This window comes from Glycine max, chromosome 19 (assembly GCF_000004515.6).
Source record: "Glycine max cultivar Williams 82 chromosome 19, Glycine_max_v4.0, whole genome shotgun sequence".
Lineage (NCBI taxonomy): Eukaryota > Viridiplantae > Streptophyta > Magnoliopsida > Fabales > Fabaceae > Glycine > Glycine max.
Window position 1 is genome coordinate 35,253,677 of NC_038255.2, and position 13,534 is coordinate 35,267,210.

General features: G+C 36.4%; 3 protein-coding genes across 3 annotated transcripts; 2 read left to right on the forward strand and 1 right to left on the reverse strand.

The window, feature by feature from the left end:
• The first annotated feature begins 3,898 nt into the window (after positions 1-3,898).
• Positions 3,899-4,576, forward strand: LOC102661283 (uncharacterized). Its single transcript, XM_006605110.1, has one exon. The coding sequence runs from the start codon at positions 3,899-3,901 to the stop codon at positions 4,574-4,576; it is 678 nt and encodes a 225-aa protein (XP_006605173.1).
• A 2,100-nt stretch (positions 4,577-6,676) lies between these two features.
• On the reverse strand, positions 6,677-7,171 carry LOC102660457 (histone H2A.Z-specific chaperone CHZ1). Its single transcript, XM_014771662.1, has one exon. The coding sequence runs from the start codon at positions 7,169-7,171 to the stop codon at positions 6,677-6,679; it is 495 nt and encodes a 164-aa protein (XP_014627148.1).
• Positions 7,172-10,744: 3,573 nt separating this feature from the next.
• LOC100787908 (phytosulfokine receptor 1) lies at positions 10,745-13,438 on the forward strand. Its single transcript, XM_003553249.5, has one exon. It carries the CDS (start codon positions 11,210-11,212, stop codon positions 13,187-13,189), a length of 1,980 nt encoding a protein of 659 aa, XP_003553297.1. The 5' UTR covers positions 10,745-11,209; the 3' UTR covers positions 13,190-13,438.
• The last annotated feature ends 96 nt before the right edge of the window (positions 13,439-13,534 follow it).

A 13,534-nucleotide genomic window follows, 5' to 3' on the forward strand; every position in this document is an offset into this window, starting at 1 on the left:
ACAACACTGTGATTATCACAGGAGTAGTGAAAGAAACTTGTAACTCTGTCAGCAGATTATGAATCCAAGTCAATTAAGTAGAAGTTTGAGCTATGCTGCGATATTCAACTTCAGTACTAGACCTGGTAGTAACCTTTTGCTTGCGAGACCACCAAGAAACTAAGTTTGGGCCAAGAAAAATAGCAGTTCCTAAAGTAGAGCGCTGTCATCCACATCAGATGCCCAATCAGCATCACATAATGCTTAAATAGCCGAGGGATTTTTAACAGAAGCAGGTTGCAGGAGCAGACCATGAGACAAAGTACCTTTAAGATATCTTAGAATCCTTTTCACCACTGTCCAGTGAGAGTCCAAAGGAGCAGCCATAAATTGGCAAACCTTATTGACAACAAAACTGATTTAAGGTCTAGTGAGAGTAACATACTATAATGCACCAACTATAGATCTGCATAGAGATGGATCATGAAAGACATCAACACCATGTTTAGATAGCTTGCAGTTGGAAACCATGGGAAAAGAGATTGAATGAGCTTCAGCCATGTTAGTTTTGTGAAGCAAATCAGGAATGTATTTACTCTGGGTCATTAAGATAACACTGTCGGACAAATATTTGATTTCCAGACCTAAGAAATAATCCAGATGACCCAGTTGTTTAAGTGAAAAAGCAGTATTTAGTCTGCTTGTGAGCTGCTGTATCAGAGTGGTTGAGCTACTTGTGAGAATTATATCATCCACATATACCAACGGATCGGTGCCTATAGATAAATAAGGATGAATCACTCTTGCTTCCAATAAAACCAAACTGCAACAAAGTAGACTTAAGTCTGTCAAACCATTGCCTTGGAGCCTGTTTTAACCCATAGATGGCTTTATTGAGCTTGCAGACCAGTGACTTGTCTGCAACTTCAAAACTAGGAGGTTGTATCATAAAAACAGTTTCTTCAAGAGTACCATTTAAGAAAGCATTATTCACATCAAGTTGAAACAGTTTCCATCCATAGGACAGAGCAAGAGTAAGAATAACTCGAATAGTGACAGGCTTGATCACAGAAGAAAAAGTTTCATGAAAATCAAAACCATGAACTAGATGAAACCCCTTAACTACCAATCTTGCTTTGAACCTGTTAATGGACCCATCAACATTTTCCTTTACCCTGTAAACCCATTTACAGCCAATGGCCTGCCTATTAGGAGGCAACGATACTAGGTCCCAAGTATGATTTTTTAGCCAGACATCATACTCTTGCTGCATAGCAGTGAGCCAATCTTTGTTTGCCAGAGCTCGTTTCACAGTTTTAGGTTTAGAATGAGTGAGAAAAAGTGAAAGGTGGAGTCTAGGATTGTGAATACCAGATTTAGACCTTGTTTGCATAGGGTGAGTGTTGACTGGGATAGAATTGGGTATAGAAACAGATTCTGAAGTAGATGTAGGAGGGTTAGTAGACTCTTGAGGCTGAACAAAGATGGTTGCAGAAGAGGTAGTGGACAAGGTACAAAAACAGTGGTAATGGGAGAATGAGCAGGTAATGGTGAAAAACCAGGAGGAACAAGAGGAGCAGAGCCTGAATTAACAGGTGATGCTTGAGATGTCTGAGGAATAGAGGCAACAAAAGGTGAAGAAAGGTTAGGACTTAGACTAAAATAGGAATCAAGATTTTTTGTGGAATTAGAGGAAGAAGGAAAAAGATCAGCATAAGGAAATCTCAACTCATTAAACAGAACATCCTTAGAGATGTAAATTCTACCAGATGATGACAAGCACTTGTAACCCTTGTGAGATAAGGAATAACCCAAAAACAAACACTCTTGAGATCGAAAATTGAGCTTGTGTATGATATGGCCTTAATAAAGGAAAACAGGCACACCCAAAAGTTTTAAGAAAATGATAATCAGACTCTTTATTAAACAAAGTAACAAAAGGAACAACAAATTTGAGGGTAGTAGTGGGAAGCCTGTTAATTAGATAAACAGTTGTAGTAAAGGCATAATCCCAAAATTGCAAGGCTAAAGAAGCATGATGCAGCAAGGTTAAACCCAAATCAACTATGTGTCTATGTTTTCTCTCAACCACAACATTTTGGTGATGAGTGTGGGGCCAAATTAGTCTATGAGAAATACCAAAAGAAGCTAGAAGACTAGAGAAAGATCTGTATTCACCTCCCCAATCAGATTGAATACTCTTTATTTTGGTGTTAAGCTGCAACTCAACCATTGACTTGAAATTTTGAAAAACAGAAATGGTTTCAGCTTTGGACTTTATAGGAAATATCCATGTGTACCTAGAGAAAGCATCGATGAAGGAAACATAATATGTATAACCAGCATATGAGGTAACATGGGAGGGTCCGCACAAGTCAGTGAAAATGAGTTCTAAAGGTGAATAAACAGAGTTATCTTTGGCAAACTGACTCACACTTAACAGATTTTTTGAAATTGAAGGAACATGTAACAATTTATGAAGTTTAAAAGTTGTGCCAGTATCATTAGGGGAAACAAAAGTTGAAGAACCAGTGTTGGAGATACTTAAACCTTCACCATTGCCTATGAAAATCTGCTCGGTTCCATCAAAATGAGTAAATTGTTTAATGTTTCGAGAATCACCAATAACATGAAAACTGGCTCCAGAATCTAGTATCCAAGTGGAGCCAGGTGCACCATTGCCATGAGAGGATGAATTTGTGAGCATGACACTGGGTTGACTAGGACCAGGAACAATGGACTACCATTGGGATTAACCCAGGTGTTGGAGATTCTGGTTGAATCAGTAGAATAGGGGATAGGTTGCAATGTGGTAGGATAAAAAAAAGTTAGGGACTCATGTGGTTGAAAACCGATATCGGTCTTGAAATGGCAAACATTAGCAATGTGCCCATACTTAAGACAAATTTAGCACTGAGAATTAGCAAACCGGCCACCTCTGCGACCTTTGCCGGAACCACCGCCGCCAAGTCCTAGATTTCGATCAGAAAAGCCACCGCGACCACTGCCACGACCATACGAGCCTTGAGAACCACCAGAATCACTGTTTTTTTAAGTGTATGGCTGGGCATAACCCTAAGTGTAGTTTAATGACACAGAATTGATCACTTGAGCATCTCGATTGTATCATGTGAACCTAGTCTCATGACCATAGAGTAGAGCTTCGATTTCTGCAATTGATGGAGTGCGCTTCTTACTCTCGATGACAAAGATCACCGACGCATAATCAGACAGTAATCCTTCGAGAAGCGCATCAACATACTCCTCGTGACGAACAGGAACACCCACGCCAGTCAGTTCATCAACGTATCCTTTGATCTTGCACAAGTATTTATCAATTGTCTTTCCATCAAGAGTGACCGCGCGCATCGTAGTGCGAAGTTGTCGTGCACGGGGTTTAGTATGAGGACTGAACTATTCATGGATTTTGTCCCAAACCTGATACGAGTGATTGGAACCTAGAACTTTTGATAACATGGACTTCGAAAGCGTAGATTGCAGTCAAACAAGAAGCGTTTGGTCTTGAACTTCCCAGGTTTCATACTCTGGGTTGATGTGATCAGCAATGTGATTGTCCTTGGTGAGATAATGAGGTGGAACAACCGGATTAACAACAAATCGCTGCAACTTGTGCGATTTGATATCCTAGATGGAGGGATCTAAAGATAGTCAATCAAAGTCTGAATCAAGGTCACCAGCTGAACAGGTTGATATTGTGGAGGGTCGGATGTGGGGACAAGTTTAAGTTTTGGGAGGATAGGTGGATAGGAGGAGATAAAAGCTTGGCTGAGAAATATCCTAGATTGTACACCATATCAGCTCAACAACATCATTTCATCATCAAATAGGTGCTGTGAAAGAAGGTGGGTGGGAGTGGCATTTTAAGTGGAGGAGACTTTTGTTTGATAGCGAGATAGGTATGGCGGTAGCTTTCCTCCAACAGCTGGAAGGGTTCACAATCAGGCCGGAAGTAAATGATCATTGGAAGTGGGCGGCAGAGCCTAGTGGCTGTTATTCGACTAAGAGTGCATACAAGGCAATTCATCATGTCACAGTGGAAGATGGACAGGATGGAAAGTTCAAGGAGCTATGGAAGCTTAGGGTCCCATTGAAAGTGGCTATCTTCATGTGGAGGCTGATTCAAGACAAATTGCCAACTAAAGTTAATCTGAAAAAGAAGCGGGTTGAGTTACAAGAGTACTTGTGTCCTTTCTGCAGATTAGTGGAAGAGACAGGCCACTTATTCTTCCACTGCAGTAAAATTAGTCCCCTATGGTGGGAGTCACAGTCATGGGTAAATATGATGGGCGTTTTCCCTTATAATCCGGATCAGCATTTTATTCAGCATATTTGTGGAGCTTCTGCAGGGTTGCAGGGAAAAAGATGGCAGTGGTGGTGGTTTGCTCTCACTTACTCGATTTGGAAGCATAGGAACAACATTATTTTCTCCAATGCTGCTTTTGATGACCAGAAATTAATGGAAGATGCAGTGTTCATGTTATGGTCATGGCTCAGATGTTTGGAAAAAAATTTCTCTTTACATTTCAATCAATGGTCCTCAAATCTCAAAGATGTCTTTCTTAGGACAGCAACTTAGGAATAGAATCTGCTCCAGGTCTTTTTTGAGTAGTTTGGGCTATTTTAGCTACTGTTTCTTGTTTTGTCCTGAACTACCTGTAAATTGGCTCTAAATTTGTATTATCTAGTACCTCTGGTACTCATCTATAATATAATATATTATTTTTGCTGAGCAAAAAAAAAAAAAAACTTGTGCGATTTGATCACTAGTTCGTCGTGTTGTCGCTAGTGAAGATAATTCGAATCATCAAGCTTCTCTGCAATAGAGTTGGGAAACGACTGAGAAATGAGGTTTGAAGGAGCGAAAGCCATGAAAGCACTGAACAGGACCTTGCAAAACCACAGAGATTACGAAAAAATGGCTCTAGATACCATTTTCGATAAACTGAGAGAGAACAGAGGAGAAAAAGAAGAAAAGCTTATATTATTGATCTGAAAAGTTAGTTAGAGTTAGTTACAATTGTGGTATTTATAGACCTCTACACAATTGAACTAATCATAACTGATTCTAACTAATCCTAACAGAATTCTAACTGCCTAACCCTATTGAGGTGCAGTTAGAAAAGCCCTTACACACCCTGAATTACTGACTAACACTAGATGGGTGTTGTTAGCAATAGCTAACAGCCCTTACAGTAGCTATTTATTACTGGATGGGTGCTGTTAGCAAAAGCTAAACAGTTCTTACAATCAATATACAAAACTGTTTTCACAGTTATACATTTGCATACACTAATAGAGACCTAGCAATGCACTAGGGTATAGTATTTTCTACAATCAGACAGCATCATCAAAATAAATCGTGTAAATCATACAATAACAATAAAGTGAATAAACCATCAAAAGGTGTTGTTGAAGTTCTCTTACACTCAATTTTAGAAATATATCTGAAAGTCAAATGATAAATTCTCCTTGCAAACAATAGATCATACAATTGATTGAAGTGCCACAGAAAAAGGGAAGAGAAAGAAATATATGTGAAAGTCAAATGATAAATTCTCCTTGCAAACAATAGATCATACAATTGATTGAAGTGCCACAGAAAAAGGGAAGAGAAAGAAATATATGTGAAAGTCAAATGATAAATTCTCCTTGCTAACAATAGATCATACAATTGATTGAAGTGTCACAGAAAAAGGAAGAGAAATGATGAATATAAAAATAATAGAGCTTCAGAGAAGAAACCAAGGCAGAACTTTCTTCTAGGATTTTAGTTTTTAGAAACATATGACCTAAACTCAGCACAATTAGAAGGCCTCTAGGTTAGGCTTGACAATGGGGTTGGAATGGGAGGATTTCGGATTTCACTCAACCTGACCTTGCCCCACATCTTTGGTGTTCAAGACCCAAACATCTAAAACCTAGTTGATGAGTGATAACAAATCTACTAGAATCCACGCACTACCTGCCATACTCCTCAAATATTTAAATTAATTTTTACAGTAGCAAATCACAATGTTAAAATTAATCCATCATCTCATACAACTCAAAAGACATATTAACAAATTATCAGTATTAAAAACTGGTAAAGAGCAGCTACAAATTTACAAAAAGATATAACCAAGTATGAATTAACTAAGATCTACATATTTCTAACACAATGTTGGGGTCTACAACAACTTATAAAACTTTGAGAATTACAGACTTCACCACCCCATAAGAAGTAGACTCCTTGTCCTATTAAAGTCAACATTAAAGATGGGGCAAGCCATCTTAATCTCGATTGTTTTGCACTTTCGCCATTCACAGAATCAGGAGAAATCAGTTGTTCAATTTCTAGTACATATGCTGCGCCATGTTCAGGTACATAGTCAAATACACATCACTCAGCAAAATCTCAGACTTGGACAGAATACTGAATGGCCATAATTTCCAATAACATTTTCTTTCAGTTTAGTTTTCATGTCAATTACCTCAAATCTGAACATCACTAGCCATAATATACTACCTAACAAGCAAGCACAAGATAAATTGAAAAAAAAAAAAACAGAAAAGACTATATCTTTCAAACCGCATTGAGCTCAAAGAAAAATCTAAAGAAACACTTCTTTCTCATAGTCAACAACAGAACTAATCCATTTCCTTTTCCTCCCAAACCCTCACTAACCTCGGCAGGAATTCAAGCATCGCTATCGTCGCTGTCGCTATCTTCGTCGTCAATGCCCGCGACCACGGCAGCAGCAGCATTCCCTGAGTCACCGGCAATGTGCACTCCGGAACTTACCGTCCGCCCCCGAGTCCTGGACGGCAGAATGTTATTCAAATCGACCTCCGTGAGCGAGTCGTTAGAGAAATCGCTTCCGTCGTCGTCGCTAGCACTATCCTCGTCGGAATCATCGTCGTCGTCGTCTTCTTCTTCTACAATCATTTTTCCTTTGCCCTTGTCGTCACGCATAATCCCCTTTCCCTTTCGGTTATCCTCCTGCTCCTCCTCGTCGTCGTCGTTGTCGTCGTCATCTTCATCGTCGTTTTGGAGGAAGTTGTCGTTTGCAGTGGGTAGTGTTTCTTTGAGGTCGAGCTTGGGGATTTTGGAAGGGAGGTCTTGGAGGTCGGGATCGGACATGCGCTTGGAGGGCAATGTGGGTTCTTGGGGTGGGTCGTTGTGTTCAGCCATGAATATGATTTGGTGAATAGAAGAAATTAGGGTTTTGGGGAGAAGAAGAAGAAGGAGGAGGAGGAGGAGAATTAATACCGGCGGCAACAGTCTCTCGAGTCTCAGGGACTGTCACACCGAATGAATGGCTTGCCTTAGTACAAAACCCAGCTGTGTGGAACCTAGCTATTTCTTACACTAAATAGGTTTTAGATAACGTGCTTGTTTAATTCAGGGTAAATACTGAAATTCATTGTGGAAAGTACGGAGCGCAGATAAAACTTTTTTTCAGCTGATAAAAATTTAAATTTAATCTTTTTGAATTTGAAAAAAAATTATAAATTAGTTCAATAAATAATTTAATAATAAATTAATCTCTAAATTTGATAGCTTAATAGTTAAATTAGTTCTAAAAAAATAGAATTTATTCTTAAATTAATCATTAAAAATTATAATTTAATAATAAAATAATCTCATAAATTTAATAATAAGATTAATTTATTGTATTTTTTTATACTTATTTCATGGATATTTTTTCGTCACCGCACCGCATCTAACTCTCTCGGAAACGTATTTTACTAGTAGAGGTTTTTTTTTTTTTTTAAGTAACACTGCAACTATACTATCTCCTAGATATAATATTTCAAACAAAAACTATGGATAAGAAAAGAACTAACAACATATACAGAAACAATACAAAACAACTTCATTCCATTATTATAAATAGATTATGTTTTCACTACAAGTATGCTTTTATCTTAATTTTCCTTAAATTTTTTATAACTATCTTTACTATTAAATTAAAACATACAGTTTAACATACCTTATATTTCATAAAAATAATACTATGCTAGATATTAAATAAATGATGGCAAGCCAACACATGTGAAATAGAGTATGTTTGGACTTGGAGGCATATCCTCAGTCCAGAAGTATTGACTGCAAAACCAATTTTGGTGCACAATCCACAGCTTTATTACAATATCTTTTAATTTCACCATAAAAATATTACAATCTCTTTTAACATGAGTGAAAATGCAGTGATAAAAGAAGCTTTCAGAAAGCAATCCTTGACTACATCTGCAAAGTATGAAAAGTTGGGCTATTTGTTATTCCTACATATATCAGTTGGAGATAGCTAGACTGTGATGAACTCCAACTCTGAAATACTGTCCAACTAAAAAAACATTTTGCCTCTGTCATTCTTTCTTTGCCCTTGTTTCACCTGGAATGAACTTTATTGTAGCTGTTTCTTCACAAGCCTCCTCTACCTGTAGCTACACTTTTTCTTAACCTGGAAAATTAACTTTTGTTTTTTCTTCTACTTTCTGTTAGTCTTTGAAGTTTTTTTTTATCGACAAAAGTTAGTTGTTAACGAGGATTCAAACATGTAACCTCTTCCCACTTCCCTTCTTCCTTTACCACGCGTCTTTGAATTTTCTTAATTTGCATTAATTAAGTTGTAAGAAAATTAATAACAACAATGATACACTTTACGGTTTGCATGAGTTTGAAACAACAAAGAAGAAATTGTAGGAAGCAATACACACTAATAGAACAACATTAATTGGCACTTGATGCCAAGATCTAAAGATTAAATAAACACCACCTTCTTGAGTTACCTGAAATCTTACAAGGATACTTGATTTTCCGAATATTTGAGAAAAGAACTGGCCACCTATTTTGGATTCGACATGTACGTGTGAAACACGTCAGCATACTAGCAATCCAAAGCATATAGGAAAATAAAAAAGACCGCACTTGAAGTCAACATGAGCTAATAACTTAGGAACAATTGTTTTGAACGTCCAATTTGTGTAGTAGGCTACTTCAGCTTAAACACTGATCAACCTAGATCAGCACTCAAGAATAAGACTTTTAAGATGGAATCATGAATAGGAATCACACCTTAACCTAGAGTAAAGCCACTCTTTTGCTACACTAGGATAATAAATATTGCCCCTAAAAGGTTTTGGATCCTATGCTAGGAATTTTAGTTAATATGACTCTGATACCATATTAAATTTATAGTGCAGCAATATCCGAAAGGTTTCCTTAAAAATCGGTTTATAAGGGGGTGACCTATCCAGCTATATAAGCACTTATCATTCCTATGAATAATCCGATGAGACTCTTAACATAGACCTCAGGCTACGGGGAGTGGATTTTGGTTAACATTATCCAAATTTCAATCTAAACGAACAGTACTCCACCGTGAACACATCAGTTTGATCTATACCTCAAACAAAACAACTTGGCCCAATATTTTGGATAAATTATGCTTGCTCCCTCTAACAAACCAACTTGATTCATCTTTGACTACTTCAAATCCATCAGCTTGGTCCATTGTACATAGATCATTTATCAACTCAACATATATAAAAGTTACATATCTTCTTAACTTTTAATTTAACTTAGTTTGAAAGTAACAACAATTTCGATTTAAGGTAACTACACAAATAACAAAAATCACGTTAAATACCTTAAACATCGGTTTGAAGTTCTTGTATTTTCTTTTTATCTTCAGGATGGTGTGCCACAAGGTCCCTACTATATACGTTTCATGTTTTGTTAAATAAAAAGATTTGATTTTTATCACTCATGTGGTCAACTGAATAGTCAAAGTCTTGCAACTTGCGACAAAGAAGTTTATCTAAATCCAATTACTAACCGATGAATACGTTGGGAGAAAGGGTCAAATTACACATTGAAACCTACTCTTGTGATCGCTTTCCAATTATATTATGTATAAATTGATATCACTTTATAAAAGTTTAACCCCCTTCCTCTAGATTACATACACCTGGACTTCTTAACAATATTATTTATTGAGAAGAATATTGTATGACCATTAAGATATAAAAAGTTATTTCTTTTAATTTTAGGGTATATTTTTTTTAAATTATATATTGGTAAAAAAAAAAGCTGAGTAAAATATGATTTGAGTACCTGAAAGTGTATAACATTATTACATTTGTCCTTGAAAGTAGAGAAGAATTTAAAAAAAGTCTCTTAATGAGAATCGGTCAATCACTCCGATACAAAATTTTAAAAGTTGTTTGTTTTCACATATGTTTAAAGACTAAAATTAAATAAGTAGTTAAATTTTGAAACTTACATTGAGATTCTTTTGAATCTTCTTATTTATAGAAACTAATGTGACAATGTTTTAGAAAATGATTTTTTATTTAAAGATGAAGATAATTATACATGATATGACACATGTATTTATTTATTTTTTTATATTCAAACAATGGAATTGATTTAAATTATTGAATTATGTAAAAGTTGAACCCAATATCAAATTATTTTGGAAAAAAATGGTTATGTAATGACAATATTAAAAGTTTTATATTATTAATGTATAATCATTAAACTCATAATTTTATCATAATATTTATTTATTTTTGAACAACGCTATGATATTTATTTAAAGTAAAAACAAAATAAAAAAATTAATACATCAGTGACTTGACTATTTTATCTTTATTCATATATGATAGTTTTTTTTTCTCAATCTTTTTTTTTTGGAAAGTTTCTCAATCTTACTTTCTTTACCAATTTAACAAGAAAACGGCTGAGTGGCGACTATACTTGGGAAGTAGATTGGTAAGATGATGACAAGGTTTCTTGATGTAATTTTTTATTAACAAATATTAATTGTTAGTTTTTTTTGTCAACAAGAAAAATCAAATTTATAATCTTTTCTTTTTAACCACCCAACAAAACTTATATCTATTATTCCATCACTTATGGTTTACACGAAGGAAAAAAAGTTTGGTTAGGCCAGTCTTGAATATCTGATTTGATTCAAATACGTGAGTTGTGCCTTAAACCTAAGTCAACGAAAGAAAAAGATGCAGAAATCTAGATGCGCATCCTAATATGCGTGAAATCTTTGTAACTTTACATGTTAAAGTTCAAGTCATGACGCTCCCCACGTACGTCAAATTGTATAGGCCTTTTGTGATGTCTTATTATATATGTGCAAGCTTCCTCAAACACTGAAAAACCAATTCATTTGCTTAAAGTTCAATTTTTCCCTAGTGAGATAGCAAAATGGGATTTCATGGTTTCTTCTTGTTTGCAATTTTGATACCATACATTAGTTTTGGGACAAGTAGTCATGAATCTCAAAACCTTACAAGTAGTAGTCTCAATGATTTGGAAGGCTTGATTGGATTTTCTAGCTGCTTAGAATCAGCTATCCCGGATTGGAATAGCTATGCCTCCCCTGATTACTGCACTTGGTCTGGTGTCACATGTGTCGGCACAAGCGTGGTTCGCTTGGAACTTGGAAGCACAAGACTTATGGGAAAAATCTGTGAATCCTTAGTAGGTTTGGATCAACTTAGAGTCCTGAACCTTTCAGATAATTTATTCACTGGCTCTCTTCCTAACACTTTGTTTCATCTTCAAAACTTGGAGGTGATGGATCTTAGCAATAATCATTTTGAAGGTCCTATAAATACAGCTATCTGCTCCTCTTTACCTCAGCTCCGAGTTATTAAACTATCTGGTAACTTGTTTTCTGGTAAGATTCCAGGAAATTTGGGTAATTGTTCCTCTCTGCAGCATCTATCCATTAATGAAAATAATTTGTCAGGAAGCCTTCCAGGGAGTATCTTTCAACTGCAATATTTGAGGGTACTACTCCTACAAGAAAATAAGCTATCTGGGCAGCTGAGTAAGGGACTTGGTAAGCTTTCAAATCTAGTGGAATTTGATATCTCCAACAATGAATTTTCTGGAATTCTTCCTAATATCTTTGGGAGCCTCACAAGGCTTAAGTTTTTCTGTGCTGAGGCTAATAGATTCACTGGTCAGTTGCCTGCATCTCTGTTGAATTCTCCTTCTCTTCAAATTCTTAATCTGAGAGGCAATTCTTTGGGTGGCTCAGTTAATTTGAATTGTTCTGCAATGAAAAATCTAACCACCATTGTTCTTGGTTATAATCAATTCCATTGTCCAGTCCTCGTTAGTCTATCAAATTGCTTGAGATTGGAAGGAATTGGTCATGGCTCTGACCATTTACATTGTGGGGAGATTCCTGTTAATTTCAAGAAACTTCAGTCCCTAACCCAACTCTCACTTTCATACACCGGACTACATAATTTGTCATCGGCACTTGAGGTTTTAAGTCACTGCAGGAACTTAAGTACGCTACTCCTTCCATGGAACTTCCATAATGAACAAATGCCACAACCACAGGGTCAAAATATAGTTTTCAGTAATCTCAAGGTTCTTGTCTTATCCAACAGTCAGATAAAAGGTTCATTTCCAAAATGGTTAAGTGGATGCAAGATGCTGCAGATGCTGGATCTGTCGTGGAATCATCTCACTGGAAGCATTCCTTCATGGATTGGCAACTTGAACAATCTCTATTACTTGAACTTGTCAAATAACTCTTTCACTGGCAAAATACCACAGAGCCTGACCGTGGTGTTGAGCCTCCAGCTCAGGAATTTATCACTAGAACAAACTACTTTTGCCTTTCCCTTTAAAATGGTTGGGAATGTAAATATCTACAAAAGAGTTTCAAGTTACCGACCATCTTTAGTGCTCAGTTACAACAAACTTGAAGGACCAATGTGGCCGGGTTTTGGTAACCTGAAAAGCCTACATGTTATGGACCTAAAACACAATAGCCTCTCAGGACCAATTCCTTGGCAGCTATCAGGCATGGTAATGATGGAGATTTTAGATTTGTCTCACAACAAACTAACGGGAGAAATACCACAATCATTAATTGAATTGAGTTTCTTATCCTCATTTGATGTGTCTTATAATCAGTTGCATGGGGAAATCCCAGAAAAGGGACAGTTTGATACCTTTCCACCTACAAGCTTTCAAGGAAACATGGATCTCTACTACAGTCACGACACTTCAGGCTTTATTCTTTCTCCACCAGATGAGACGTGTGCTCAGCCTCATTACCAGAAGCTGGAGATCATTGGTTTTCCATTTTGGTTTGGTGGTGTTGCTGGTTTTCTTATAACCATTGCCATGTGCTTCACTTCTGGATGGCTGTTTTCATAGTCTCACAATGCATGACCCTGCCAAGTATCAATTTAGTGGCGCTAAGAGTGAAGGAGTTCAACATTAGAAAGACATGTAATAAAGCGATGTATTACTGAGTTTATTTAGATCAGTAAAAATTTTCATTAATAGCATGTGGTTAAAAGTTCAATTGTAAAGCAATATCTCAAACTACCTTTCTCTCCTTCTGTAACCACGTATACTTCACGTATTCCATCTTCTAACGGTATTAAATGTTAAATTCATTTTATGGATGCTTACTAGAAATACACATGGAGAGTTATTTATATACAACAAGATTTATATCTAACGAACAGACTTTGTAGTCCTAACAGATAACTAACT

Bases quoted from the DNA above. Each gene is read 5' to 3' on its own strand.
- LOC102661283 (XM_006605110.1), top strand. From the start codon at position 3,899: ATGGCGGTAGCTTTCCTCCAACAGCTGGAAGGGTTCACAATCAGGCCG.
- LOC102660457 (XM_014771662.1), bottom strand. From the start codon at position 7,171: ATGGCTGAACACAACGACCCACCCCAAGAACCCACATTGCCCTCCAAG.
- LOC100787908 (XM_003553249.5), top strand. From the start codon at position 11,210: ATGGGATTTCATGGTTTCTTCTTGTTTGCAATTTTGATACCATACATT.